The sequence below is a fragment of the Corvus moneduloides genome, chromosome 13, assembly GCF_009650955.1.
Source record: "Corvus moneduloides isolate bCorMon1 chromosome 13, bCorMon1.pri, whole genome shotgun sequence".
Lineage (NCBI taxonomy): Eukaryota > Metazoa > Chordata > Aves > Passeriformes > Corvidae > Corvus > Corvus moneduloides.
In genome coordinates this window covers 13,661,644-13,675,316 of record NC_045488.1, presented here as the reverse complement: position 1 = coordinate 13,675,316, position 13,673 = coordinate 13,661,644, and the positions used below count along the sequence as shown (strand labels likewise).

General features: G+C 36.6%; 1 protein-coding gene across 5 annotated transcripts in view; it reads right to left on the bottom strand.

Annotated features, from left to right (window-relative positions):
* Window positions 1–13,673, bottom strand: part of TCF12 (transcription factor 12) — a 160,788-nt gene that overhangs the window by 51,455 nt on the left and 95,660 nt on the right. For all 5 annotated transcript variants that reach the window (XM_032122371.1, XM_032122373.1, XM_032122372.1 and 2 more), the window contains exon 8: window positions 3,215–3,350. In XM_032122371.1, coding sequence (XP_031978262.1) covers window positions 3,215–3,350 — 136 coding nt within the window. The remainder of the gene's footprint in view (window positions 1–3,214; window positions 3,351–13,673) is intronic.

The following is a 13,673-nucleotide window of genomic DNA, read 5'->3' as shown; positions in this document are numbered from 1 at the left end:
GACAAATTTCTTATTTTCCAGTTTCATGTATTTTTTATTCTCTGGCAATGAGATTTGTCTTTCACATCAATATAAAAATGTAACATACCGATGTTCTCTAAAATAAAGCTTTGCTGAATAGTTACTTTCAATTGTTTCCCTAAGGAAAACAGTTATTCCTCAAAACAGTTACTCTGAAGGGTACACTTATGCCCTTATACACTTCCTAAGAAACAAAGTAAGGTTTTGAGACATACAAGGAGGAAAATGGGACTTATTAGCGAGAGAAATGTTTTTTCTCCACATCAGAGTAAAGACAGAACTATCAAAAAGGAATTTGACATGTTAAACTATGATTTATACTCTAAGAATACTAACATGATGTAAATTTTATAGGTTTTAGACACTACCAAGGTTGTAAATAAACAGCAAATTTAATGACCTAATTACTTTCCTTGAGTAATAAAGTCAATACATCTCAAATTTGCATGTAATAGTAAAGTTGGACGTATGATACCTGCTTCTTCCTTCCAATAGTTATTGTAATATAACAGAAGTACCCAGCAATTTCACTACCTAAACCAAGAATCTGAGCCAGTTTAATCAGATGCTAATACAATTAATCTGAAAATGCATGGAAATTACAAGTTAACTGATGTTTTGAAGATGAGTATCTGGTGAGATTACCAGCTCTACAGTTAACCAATTGAGTCTTTAATTAAAACACAAAATTCCTATTTTGCTGTTTTCATTTAGAACACTGATGATGATATGACAAAATAAAGGTGAGATAAGGTGAAATATCTGCTGGATATCTTTACTCTCATCATTCCCCATCGGGCATGCTCACAAAGAAAAGGAAAGGACTTTTGGAAGAGATATTTACATTGGATTTAGAGTGTCACCTGGAAGAGAACACTGGTTGATTTCAGTGAAATTTAATATGAAATTTAACAAGAGCTTGTTATAATCCTGGTCAGACAACTCCTTCTCAGGGATAAAATGGCCATAATTTGACTTTGTTAGAAATTCTCAGGCAGCAGGTTTGTAGCACTTAAGAAGTCCATTAAAAAGAAAAAAAATTAAAATTCAGGCATACTTTCTCAAGCCATTGGAAAATACTTGAGATAAAAGTGTACTTCTTCATCCTCCTGACTTTCCTGGAAAAACATTTCCATAAATTTGTAACCACCACCCGCCATATCCCAGGTTACAATCCCCAGACTCAACTATGACAGAAAGAGGAATATTACCAGTTTGAACACGTTATCTGTCCTGAGCTTCTCTTCCAAAGAAAAAGCTAAATATACTCTGAAAACACCACACTTCACTTCCATTTGTTTAATTTAATAACATCAAGAACTTCCCAAACTCTATACAATTTGCATAGGAAACAAGAATCTCATTCAGGACCATCTCAATGACTGCTGCACACAGTGACCTTCCTGCAGGTCTCGAGCACCCTGTGCCCAGCACCCAAAGCCAAGCTCTAACAGCCCCCTGCTACTCAAACCCAGGGCAGGTTACTACTCTAACTAGCTTCTCCCTACAACTGATTCAGTGTGAACTAAAACACCATCATCATCATCTTAAAACCCAATTCTTTTCTATTGAAGTTCAGCCACCCCTTCAAGCTGCAAACAATTTTAATGAACTTTTCTAAGACTGTTCCTTTTCTGAAACAGGTGTGAGGAACTGCTGTGTTTGTTCTGATATTCTGAGCAACAGGAATACTTACAACAATCTTCATAAAGACAGCCAACCCCAAGTTAAACAGCAGTTGGCTCAACAACAAGGTAAAAAGTCATACAAATATGGTATTTTAAAACACATATATACACGCATATATTAGAAGAGGAAATAGCCTTAAATTGCACCAAGGGAGATTTAGGTTTGATGTTAGGAAAAATTTCTTCACTGAAAGGGCTGTCAGGCACTGGAACAGGCTGCCCAGAAGGTGGTGGACACCATCTCTGAAAGGATTTAAAAGATGTGTAGATGTGGCACCTGGGGACATGGGTTAGTGGTGGACTGGGCAGTGCTGCATTAAAGGCTGGACTCAGTAGTCTTAGAGGGCTTTTTCAAATGAAATGATCCCATGATATATAGGATTAAGTTCCAAAGTAATATTTTTATAAACAAAGATTTAAAAAACAATTTCAAGCATGTTCAGGACTATTTTAGTGCTCAAGAAGTTTGCAGTTATAGTTAAAGTTACTTCATAAAGCAATTTGCATTTGAAAATTTTATTTTGGGTAAACTATGGTTGGAGTTACATGGTTCCAACAAACAAGAGTTTTACTATGGAATAGAAGTGCTATACAGAATGAGGGTCATTAAAGATTCAACCATATAACTTAGAGAAATTCTAATTACCTATCATACTAACAGTGAAATATATGGTAACTACAATATAAGATTATATAACCAGAATATATGGCAAACTAGAATATAAGGCTACGGTCTCTCTTTTTATACCAAAAAAGATTTTTATTTTAGTTTGCACACCCATTTATTCAAAAAAGTCTTATAGAAGATAGTATAGAACAGTTAGGTCATTCTTGATTCTCTGATTCAACAGCATTAGAGAGCTATAAAATATTACCACTGTCTATGACCAAGTACAAAAATTCCATTCACCTCCAACTATCCCCAGAATAAAATATGAATACTGTCACAGGATTATAGCAATTTTTAAGCAAGTTCCTGCCTGCATGTTTTGCAAGGTAGTTTGATTTTAGGATAAACTACTAGCCTTCAATTGCTAAGATCTTTAAAGGCATGTTGAACCAATTACAATGAACTATATATTGCCCTGAATAAAGTTACTTTTAGCATATAAAAGGATAATTATTTCCCCTTTGTGTCCTTTCCCGACTAAATAATGGTAATGACCTCAAGGTCAGGCATTTCCAGGAGTTAATGATGGCACGGGTTAAGGGCACTCAGCTGGTCATCAGCTCCTATCCATCTGTCATTATTGCTTTTGCAATTAAGGGTTTTATTAAAGTTTCTTGTTTGTTTTGTAAGCCATACTGACCAGTGTTGAATCCAAGCTAGTGTCTCAAAGAAAACATTAATAATTCCAGTTTTTCTCTTATATAGTAGTTTGGTGTAATTTCAATTGTTCAGTACAGAGCAATCTCTAGTATATTAAATGAACTGTCATAGAAAATAATAAAGTCTGCAGAAAAGCATCATGAACAAAAGTTTAAAAACTGTCTGTATTACTTACCGAGAGCTGATGAGTCATGAAGTGGTCTTCGGCGCTGATTCGTGCCAGAAAATGGGTAGTAGGGTGTTCCAGGTTTTGCAGAGGATGACAGCTGACCTGGACTTCCAAGCCCCATATCAGACCGAAGCAGACTAGACTACAAAAACGCACAGGGAAAAGTCAAATTAAGCTCTATAACAATGCAGCTGTTAATATGCCAGGCTAACAAACTATTAACCACACATACTGCTCTTGGCATTTATAGGAGTTTACTGGGATTTAGTGAAGGTTCTAGAGTTTTAAAAAATGTAGACCTTTTAAAAATCAATGTTCAGAGTATGTACCACAGCATAATTCAGAAAGGCAGATCAAGTTTGGCTGTCAGCCTCCAAAAAAGCCATGACCATTTTCAATTGAAAACATCTGAAAGAATCAATTCATATTTAAATTTTAAACAAAAATCATAATACTTTGTTTATTTTACAATATAACACCTCTTCTGTTACACAATATAAACATAATTGATAAAAACTGCAAAGAGTTTATAGTGTGACATTAAGTTTTAGCACATACTTAGAAATCAAGACTTAGATTATGTTCATAAAAACATGGAATAAAATTGTCCAAAAAAAAAATCAAATGCAGACAAGAGATAACAGAGTAAATTAATTAACAGAACATGATAAATTGACATTTTAAAAACTTCAAACTAACAATGTAGTTGAACCCTACTCTTTTTGTTCCCTTTTCATGCAGTAAAAATGAAAACATTCTAAACAATTAACAAGTGCATTATATGTTATTTGACCTCACATCATTTGGATTTCCTCTGTAAAACTGAAATGAATGTTGGTGATTTAGAAGAATGAAGTCTTTCCACAGGTGGTGCTACACTTAGCCTTGTTTTAGTCTGAAAAATTCTGACTTGGAGTGAAACGCATGGAACTGTACAGAAAATGTACCAGGTGGTAAAAATTCACTGTGTTTCACTCCTGGCTGTTGCATACAGCTTTCCTCAGAAAGGAGCCTCAGAAGCAATTTGATTTCTTCAGCCATGGTCAGTACATAGTGCTGCCTTCCCAGTATAAGGGGGCAAAGCATAGCTGTCAGCTGTTTTGCTTAGACTCATCATTGTCAGGTGATGCTAAGACAGAAACTGCTGACTGGAGTAACTTTTATACCAAAACCTCACCAAATTTCTCCTTCAGCCTCACTGTTCTCAAGCCAACATTTCTCATCCCCTCAAACTGCTCTCCACAACGAGCCCTCATGCCCCTGAAGGTTCCAGAGGTTTCACAAAACCTGCTTGTGGGCTGGATTATGATAGGAACCACTCCAGTGCTGCTGCCTGCTTGGGATACAGCAGCCCACTGGGATAGCAGCAGAGGCCATTCATTGCTCCTGCCTCTCCTCACCTTCCCTTCTGAGGCCCAAATACCTCATTCATAAATAAATGTATCTTTTGGATTATACTAGATCATCGAAGGTGATTCTTCTGGCGTGATGAGTTGTGAAAGGCAAGCTTCACTCGCACATCTTGCAGTAAGGTACACTAAATGCCTTCTACCTTGCCATGCACTGGGATTAGCAGAAAATGCAGACTTCATACAGAATTACAGAATATTTATAAAATAGGCTTTTTCTCTGCATTGTATCACCTTTGAAATTTCTCTCTCTTACTTGTTTGATGACTAATTTGAGCATGAAAATCTTATATTTTAATTGAATGGAGTGGGATGTGAAAGAATCACCACATCACAAACTAAAGGAGGACCCAAGATTGTTCACTATTTTATACAAAAGTGAGAAGATCAAAATTTATTAAAAATGTTAGTGCATAGAAATAGCTTCCCCTCAGTTCAGCTTCTTCCTTGTTATTCTTACAAAAGTCTTTGAATCAGGATTCTTAATCTGAAACTCATATTAAAATGAGATACTCTGATAGGGGAGACAAAAGTACACAGCAAATACACGCAGGGGGAAATCTACTGGTGGGCTGTTCCAAGGTCTTCTAATTTTTGTTTTGGTCAAATAGTTAAGAGTTTATTGTTTTGCAGAAAATATTATGAACAGCAGAATATCTGGCTTACTCAGTATAAATCTGAATTTAGCAAAGATACTATTCTAAACATTTACTACAGTTTTAGAGGTGAACACTGTATGGGAAACATGGCCAATGTTTTGTGAAAAGCAGCTCCTCCAAACCAACACTGGCCAGAAGAAGATATGAAACCAGTTCTCACTTAGCCCAACACTTGACCTTCTTGACCAAGAATACCCAGGACTGAAGGAAAATTTCTTTACATAGCCTGTGGGGAAGGGAGGAAGTATTACGATAGTTGTCATTTCAAGTAGCTGAGGCAAGGTCCCCCTCCCAGAATCATGACCAAAGCTGGTAGGGACCTCTGGAGGTCAGCTACTGCAGCCCTGCTTGCTCAGAGCAGCTGCCAAAAACAATTAGGAGCTACGGCCCATTCACATTAAAGACAACCCTCCCTCCTGATCACTGGAGGGATTTTGGAAATGCAATGGGATCCATACAGATGCTTCCAAAAAAAGGGGGTGGGAAGGCTCCTAGTCCCTCTGTTCCCCTACTCATTAGGAGATGGGGAAAGATTTTTAAAAAAAAAACAAAAAACCAACTAAGTAAAAGCTCTTGAATACATTTCTACAAAGTCATTCTAAAAGACATGAGTCTGTAACTTTTCCAGACTTAACCTCCAACCTTTATTTCATGGCATTTGCCACTCTTGCTCTTGTCCTAAGTGTTCCAGTTCTTGACATTTTCACCGGACCCTGAATTTCAAAGCAGCCTGGTTTCAATAACATTAAGTTAGCATATAATGGCTATAGTAAATACACAGTAAATCTCAAGCTGTGCAACACACTCTGAAGAAGTTTTCTGATCTATACTGTTTTGGGGTAAGAATTTTTTTATTTATAAAAAAGGATTAAAAAACCAAAACAACACAAAACCACAACCCTCTTCTACCATTGGTCCAATCAAATGAAACATCTGTTTAGAATTTTGTAATTGTTCCTCAATCTTCCAAAAGAAAATAAAAATAGATGTCATTAGTTCAGCTCATTGATTTTTCTGCCTGTTTGAACCAATTGAGAAAAAATATTGATTAGGACTGATCCTTTCCTAAGGGCATCTGATAAAGAAAGGAATACAAAAATACCACTGAGGATAGCAAAAAAGCTTTGTATTATCAGCATCAAGCTTCTCCTAACTAAGTGCCCGAGGTCCCTGCGCAGAGGCAGATCACTTACACATGTAGTTAGGGGCATTCTCCACAGAGAACCTGCATGCTCACTCTGAACCTCATCTGCCAAGCACACATCCAATTACTAAAGAATAATCAATGACTGGTTATTCTCCTGAATGCTTGTCCGAGTCCTTGTCTGTATTACCATTGTCAATAAACAGGCATCACCCCTAAAAATTTAACTGTTTGGATTTTATAATGCATATAGCCAGTCTCAAGATACACAAAAAGTTATTTAAAGAAATGTTTTCCCTAAGGAATGAGTGTTCAATAACCAACTGGGAAAAAAAAAAAAAAAGGAAAAAAAGGCTTTTATTACAATCAGCTAAGAGCACGGCAAGCCTGATTCCAAAGGGAAAAGAGAAAAAGATGTAAACATGCCTGCTTTACTTTTCTGATTTATCCCTTTCAGAGAAACCAAGAAACAGTTTTGACAGCCTCAGGGGAAACGGCCTGACCCAAATAGGAAAGTCCTTCACAAGGGCCACTATATCGACAAATGCTTTAAGGGGTCACTATCCTAAAGAGTATTCTCATAAAAATGAAATGCAGGGGAGTCACCTCTTCAAGAATTGCAAGGGTGAGGGAAAAAGAATCATATCTACATATAGGGGGTGGATTTATGCACTTTTGTCACAGAAAACAAGTAACTTTGCATTGCTTGCACAAAAGTGCAGCTGCAAAGGTAACTTCCATTCAAACTAACAAGCCAATCAACCATATGCTTATATCAAAATGATATACCTGAGATTTTAAAGAAAGCTCCTTAGTCAACTTATTTTAAAATGGTTCTTAAATTGATTCTTTCAAAGAATTTAAGCATGAAAGTAAAAAGTAATTTGACTAATTCCAAAGTTTTCTTCTCCCCAGCCCAACTCTGTGACTCTTTAGATACCATTTGATGCCAAAACACTGCTCTGCCTTCAGTGAACTTCTAGGACACCAGCCAGCAGAATTCTAATATGTTGGTAAATAATTCTTTGATTTTACTTTGATATAAAAAAGAAAGCGGACAAGTAAAGGCCTACAGATGTCCTTACGTAATATTCCTTGCAGCTCTCTAGAATTTAGGCTCTATGCAGACAGGAGAGCCAAGCTGTCCTGAAAAGTACACAAGCAGTTTTAACAAATAGACTCTATACATTGCCTATATAAAGTTTTACCTATTCAAAAATGCATTTGTTATAGGCAGGTAGCCTTGTGCTTCTTGGTCGAAATCTTGTTCACATTCTTTTCTTAAACACAAACATTGGCAAACACTTTTAAGAACTCAAATTTTCCCAGTGTAACCATAGCCAAACTGTGCAATAGTTTGATCCAAATACAACTGTGTGCCTTTACATTATTCATTATTTTCTATCAAAAGAAGAATATGGTTGAGAATAAAAGCATTAGCCTATTATATGCAACTGATTATGACAGGCCCATTATGCTGGCATAATAAGGCAGGCTGCTTTGGCAGTGAAATGAGAGCTGCAACTCACCAACCGCAAACTTAGATCTTGAAAACCTCCCCAACAGTCAACTAGATTCAACTAGATTTTATTTTTTCTATTTTTTTGCATTAGCTTCCTTTTCATAAAGTTTATGCTTTCAGTCCTAGTAGTCAGGCTGTACCTACTTAAAGCAGGAAAACTGTCTAGAGGTAAAAATAAGTACTTGAGTGTTTAGTTAAAAATTGGGAGCTTGGATACTTTTTTACTTTTACAAAATAATGTAATGCAACACCACTCATCTCAACCAAATCCCTCCATTATCCCGCCACAGTCGCTGACAAACTCACTTGGCATCTCTCTATTTCTCAGAATTACACAGAGCAGATGGCAAGTGCATTCCATGCCTTACTGTAAACTCGAAATGTTGTCCTGGGTAGAGCACAAGTTTCATGTGCATGTCGTTTTTACTCAATGAGCTCTTTGGTTGACTTAGAGCATGGATATAATGTGTCTCAGTATGGCATGTCTTGCCTTACAGATAAACCTGAAAAATTTGCATAAGCTGGGTTAAAAGAACATAACAAAAAAGAAAAGCCAAACTCTAGTAAACTTGCAAAATCCCTCAGCAAAGTTGTATATTTTGTTATGGTGTTTCCAAAGGAACACCCAGCACAACACTAAAACATTAACAAATAATTGCTCTGAAATCCTAGTATGGTAGAGAGGTTAGAGCTGTAAAAAGACCATTCACTCAAGTTCCACATCACGCAGTTTAAGACAAAAATATAACTAAGATATAAAGTGTTGAATTTCACTTTACTCAAGTCTCCAGTCTTTGGAAACTGTAATGAATATGCACTCCAAAATAGGAGCTGAATTTGGGAAAAACACTGACATATGATGTAAATTCATTTTAAATTTAAATTTTAGAGATATGTTTGCAATTATCAGCATGTTGTTAAAGAATCTCATCCTGAGAATATCATCAAATAGTAATGTGAAATACAGTGTTACCATTTTGAGAACAAAGGGACTCTGAATGAGTAATCAATAGCAACTGGCAGAAAATGAGGCGTTAATTATGATCCTCTCTAGTGTTTTGTCTCAAACAAGGTTTCATTAAATATATTGTGGTAACCTGTACATCTTCAAGCCATTACCAATAGATTTGATCAGATACATTTTTGGTCTGTTTCAGGTGGAGGAAAATATCAGAATTAGAAAACCAAAACAACATCTAAAGTGTTATATGATAACTTGAGCTTTTTTTTCTTGATCAATTTAAAGGAAATCAGGGGTTGCTAATAAAACATCTCAGGAGAGGATCCTCTAACAACATGTTGATAATTGCAAACATATCCCTCATTTTTAAAAAATACTTAGGTCTTATAATCTCAATGTAGTCTCTTGAAAATTTAATTATCATCTCCTATACCTAAAGTATCATGCAGGTTTGAGAAGATAATGACAGTCATCCATCAACTGCATCCTGCCAGTGTAATCAGGCTAATCTAGCTCACTGGATTAAAAACCAGCTACCTAGGGTACTAAATACCAAAGCGATGCAACATCGTAAACAAAATAACATTTAGCCTTACTGTCTTTCCAATTAATGTTTACACCAATGAAGATCAAGTTATCAATATATTCTCTTTTTATGCCAATGCTTTTCCAGATCACCATGAGCTGCTTATTCATGTGTGTACCTAAGCAGAGGCTGCTACCATGGCAAATTCTGCTCATGTGTAAATATACTGGGACTGAGCACAGAGACAGAAGAGAGAGAAGAAAGGAGTTTATTCAGAATTACATATATGGGGGGGGGGGGGGGGTGTGGGTTTAGCAGTGAGGAAAGCAAAGATTAAATGCAAAGGGAAGGAATCATTTTGTATTCTTTTTGCATCTAAATGTCTTTAAAGCCCCTGATTAATACAAATATTTTGAAGGGTCCCTTCCTTCTCCTTTGCAATATTGGCTTTCTTGCGCTGATGCTGCATATTGGCAAGACTACAAATTCAGTTTTACGCTTCTAAAGCAGCACCCTGCTGATGTTGGTGTCCAATCCCGGAGGTTATGCTGGCTCAGCTTGTCTTCGTTCATCCCCCCGGGCAAGGTATTTTTGCGTTGCTGACTGAATTCTAGGAAGGCATTACTAAGCATTGTGATTACAGGTCAGGCACCCCTCCCTTTGCCTTTGAATCTTTTCACTACATTATGAAAACAGTAATTTGAACAGCTTCCTTACTATGATTATACAAAAGCCACTTTCTGGAGAACTCCAAAATTCTACAAGAGAAGCTGCTGAGTGGTTATTCATTTATTTTTTTAATTTTTATGGTACCAGCCTCCTTGCTTTCCTTTATGATTACAAGATATTAGCATGAGGAGTCAATATTTAAATAAAAGATGTTATGCTGAGTCTTATTTACAGAAGCCAGACTATAAAGGATAGTATAAAGCTCAAACTATGCATCTGTTCCTCCCTCTGCATCTTCAGCAAAATTATTTAAAAATATTTCAGAACATTAGTAGATCATCTCATGCATACAGTATGGAAGCTGTACATCTCCTCTCCCACACAACTAAGAGAAAAAAAATCTCTCTTGCTCTAAGCACCAAGTCAGAAAATTATTAACATGATGAGGGTACATTAATAAAGCAACCAGTTAGTTGTTAGGACTTAACATGGAGAAGTCATATGTTTTCACATGTGATCAAGGGAGAGCTCAGTTCAATACTAGGGTGCTAGGAAATGGCCAGGAAATATCTTAGGCTACAGTCCTCTCTCCTGAATGAATGTTATGCTTCTCTCCCTGCTTTTTAGAAACCTGTACCATCAGGAGCACCAGTGTCTCGAAAAGCACTCCACAACACAGCTGAAACCAATACAAGCTGGATGGTTTAGTTCCATGAAGGAGGAAGGTAAATGAGAAATCCTGTGCTTCCTTCCACCACTTAGTGACTGCCCAAGCTCTAGTCTCTCCCACCCATCCCAGGAAGCACTGCTCAGTAAGAGGTTACCTACATCACTCAACTCCCCCATCCCAATCCTACTCAGGGCCTCTACTCTTGACACCAGTTATTTGTGCAGATGTGAAGTCTGGGAAGGGACTTTACCTACCTATTAATTAAAAAAGGAAAGTAAATGGAGGCTTAACATACTAGAGCAATTACAGACAAAAGGAATACATACTTCAAGAAAATCCAAAGGGCAATCCAGCTCATTCAGATAAACAGGCATGACTAGGAGTACAGAGCTGAGCTAATATTTTCCCCATCCTCCACTAATACCATAAATTTGTAACTGAGAAGCACCCAGCTCTGAGGCAGTCAGTTTAGCTGGATGCAAATAGTAATTCACCAAAGAAGTTTTATCTGCACTCTGTGCTATAACATTATTTTTACTTCCTTATGTAGCAACATGCAAGATAGTGTGTATATATATTAATTTACAGAATATTCATGACCTTAAATACAATCAAACACAAGCAAAAAATAAAAGTGGCAAGAAAATTTGACAACCCTAAATAGTGTGAGAAAGAGAAGGGCAAAGACAAGAAACTGTTTGCCTGGTAAGGCACTGAAAATTATTCCTTACGGAACTGCTCACCCTTTAAAAATAGCATCCCTCCTCCAACTACAACAAATTCCTAACACCTGCTACCCACTTCATTCCAGGGGGAATGTCTTCCCTGATTAACTTCAGGTGGTCACCTCCAGCACTGGAAAAAGAAATCTAGCCTGTGCCCCATACATTTTTACTTTCTAAAAAGGTTCTGCAGACTCCTTATCTGCTGAGTGACAGGAGATATTTTCCCAATAGCACAATAAGTAATTCACTTCTAATAAATCATGGTGAACAGAAAGTTAATATTGCTTGATTCTATTCGAGAAGTAAAATGAAGCAAAATAAACTAAAGTTCAGGCATTCCATCTGCCCTAAAACTATATATCCCTCTCCCCAATCCCAATCTTTTAAGATGGTATCAGCTGGCAGAATCCAGAGTCACTGCTTCAGTTAACATTGTGTCAGCCTTTCCTTCAGCAGCTGCATTTCTTAGAGATTGATAGCTCAGCTGTAAAAATCTGCTTCAGGGAGACACCTGATATCAAAAGTGTCAGAGAAGGAGAGATTAAAAAGAGAAAATTTACAAAATAAAATCAGTTTTTCAGCTTTAAAGTTATATTGGTATTAAAAACCCCACACATGTACAAGCCTTAATATTTTTTATACTTATAACTCAGTATTACTTGGATTTAAGGAGACATCATGTTCTCTATACTGTTTCTAAAACTGTGAGGAAGGAAGAAAAGCAACTGGTGCCACTGCTTGTAGTCTTTCTAAGGTCTCACTCATCAGAAAGGTCCAGAAAATGATGTAATCTTCTGCCTCATTGGAAAGATCCATCTAAAGTGTCCTCAAACATACACTAGGAGTGAGGAAGAAGAGCTTTCTTGTTTAATAGACACTGGTTAGCAGAAACCCTGGCAAAGCATCCTAGGAGCAACTGCAGTGTCAGGCTGCCATGCTGATCCTCGGGGCTACACCTGCAGCCTGAGGATGGTTTATCTGGGTGCCTCCGTACCCATCTGAAGAACAACCACCTTGGAAAATTCAATGTGCTACAAATAAATTTTTCTAGTCTAACTCTTGCATTTTAAGTAACCCCTCAGCTGTCAGAAGCCACTAAAACCCTACTCTACCCTACTATTCATAATCACTCATTTCTTTCACTGTTGTCACTTCCGAATTTTTTGTTCTCACGAAACTTGCATTTCCAATTACATTTTTCATATTCTTCACTACTTTTCCATTTTTGTCAGTAAATCTCATTTTTGCTTCCCACATACATTTTACACATTCTTATCTCCTACCATTCACATTTTTGTCTGTATGCTTATTCTTACAGCTGTTTAATGTTACCTGATGCTTTACTAAAAACATTAAAATCAGTTACTCTTCTCCATTACACCAAATACACATCTTACAATTACATAGTTTAGGAACATATTAAAACTACGTTTAAGTTGGTGCTATTTTCTTCTATTAATTTTTCTCTATGCATTAAACTGGCATCTATGTCTTTAACTTTTGCTTGCTTAATCCTCACCACCCTGACAGTAATACAAAAAAGTTGCCATTTTTGCCTATGCACAATATGAACGGGCTTTTATGTTCTCCCTAGACAGCTCAAATTTCTGGAGTTGTACCCTTATACTTCCGTAGCTGTTAGAGAGTGAGCTCTGAGATAGTACTTGCCCTGACATTGCAGAATTGTTCTTTAGGTTTGAATTCTGCTCAAGCTGCTTTAAAATCTCTTTAAATTTTTAAGAGGCAAATTACTGACTATGCAAAGACAAAGTAACACACACTTGCAGACATTTCTTTTGCTGAAGTGATCATCTGTTAAATTGCCCAAGAAATTGGTGCTAAAGGCATTTTTCGAGTTTATTTCAAAAGTTCTTGTAGTGTTTGCTAAGAAACAAATTTTTTTGCACAAAAATAAAACAAACTTTTGAGCCCATTAAGGATGTTACAGCTAACAGATACAGTCTTAACATGCCACCATTTTATTCTTTAATAAATAGCTAAATTTGCAGACAACAAGATGTAAACCTTTAAAGTTCCATGTTAAATGGTGAAGAAAGGAGAAATTGGTAAATTTTGAAAAGTTGTCTGAAATCATGTCTTAATATGTTTACTTGAAGTATATTCCCATAAGGAGCACTAAGTATGGTGTTAATGTGCATAAAATGCTACTGTCATACTGC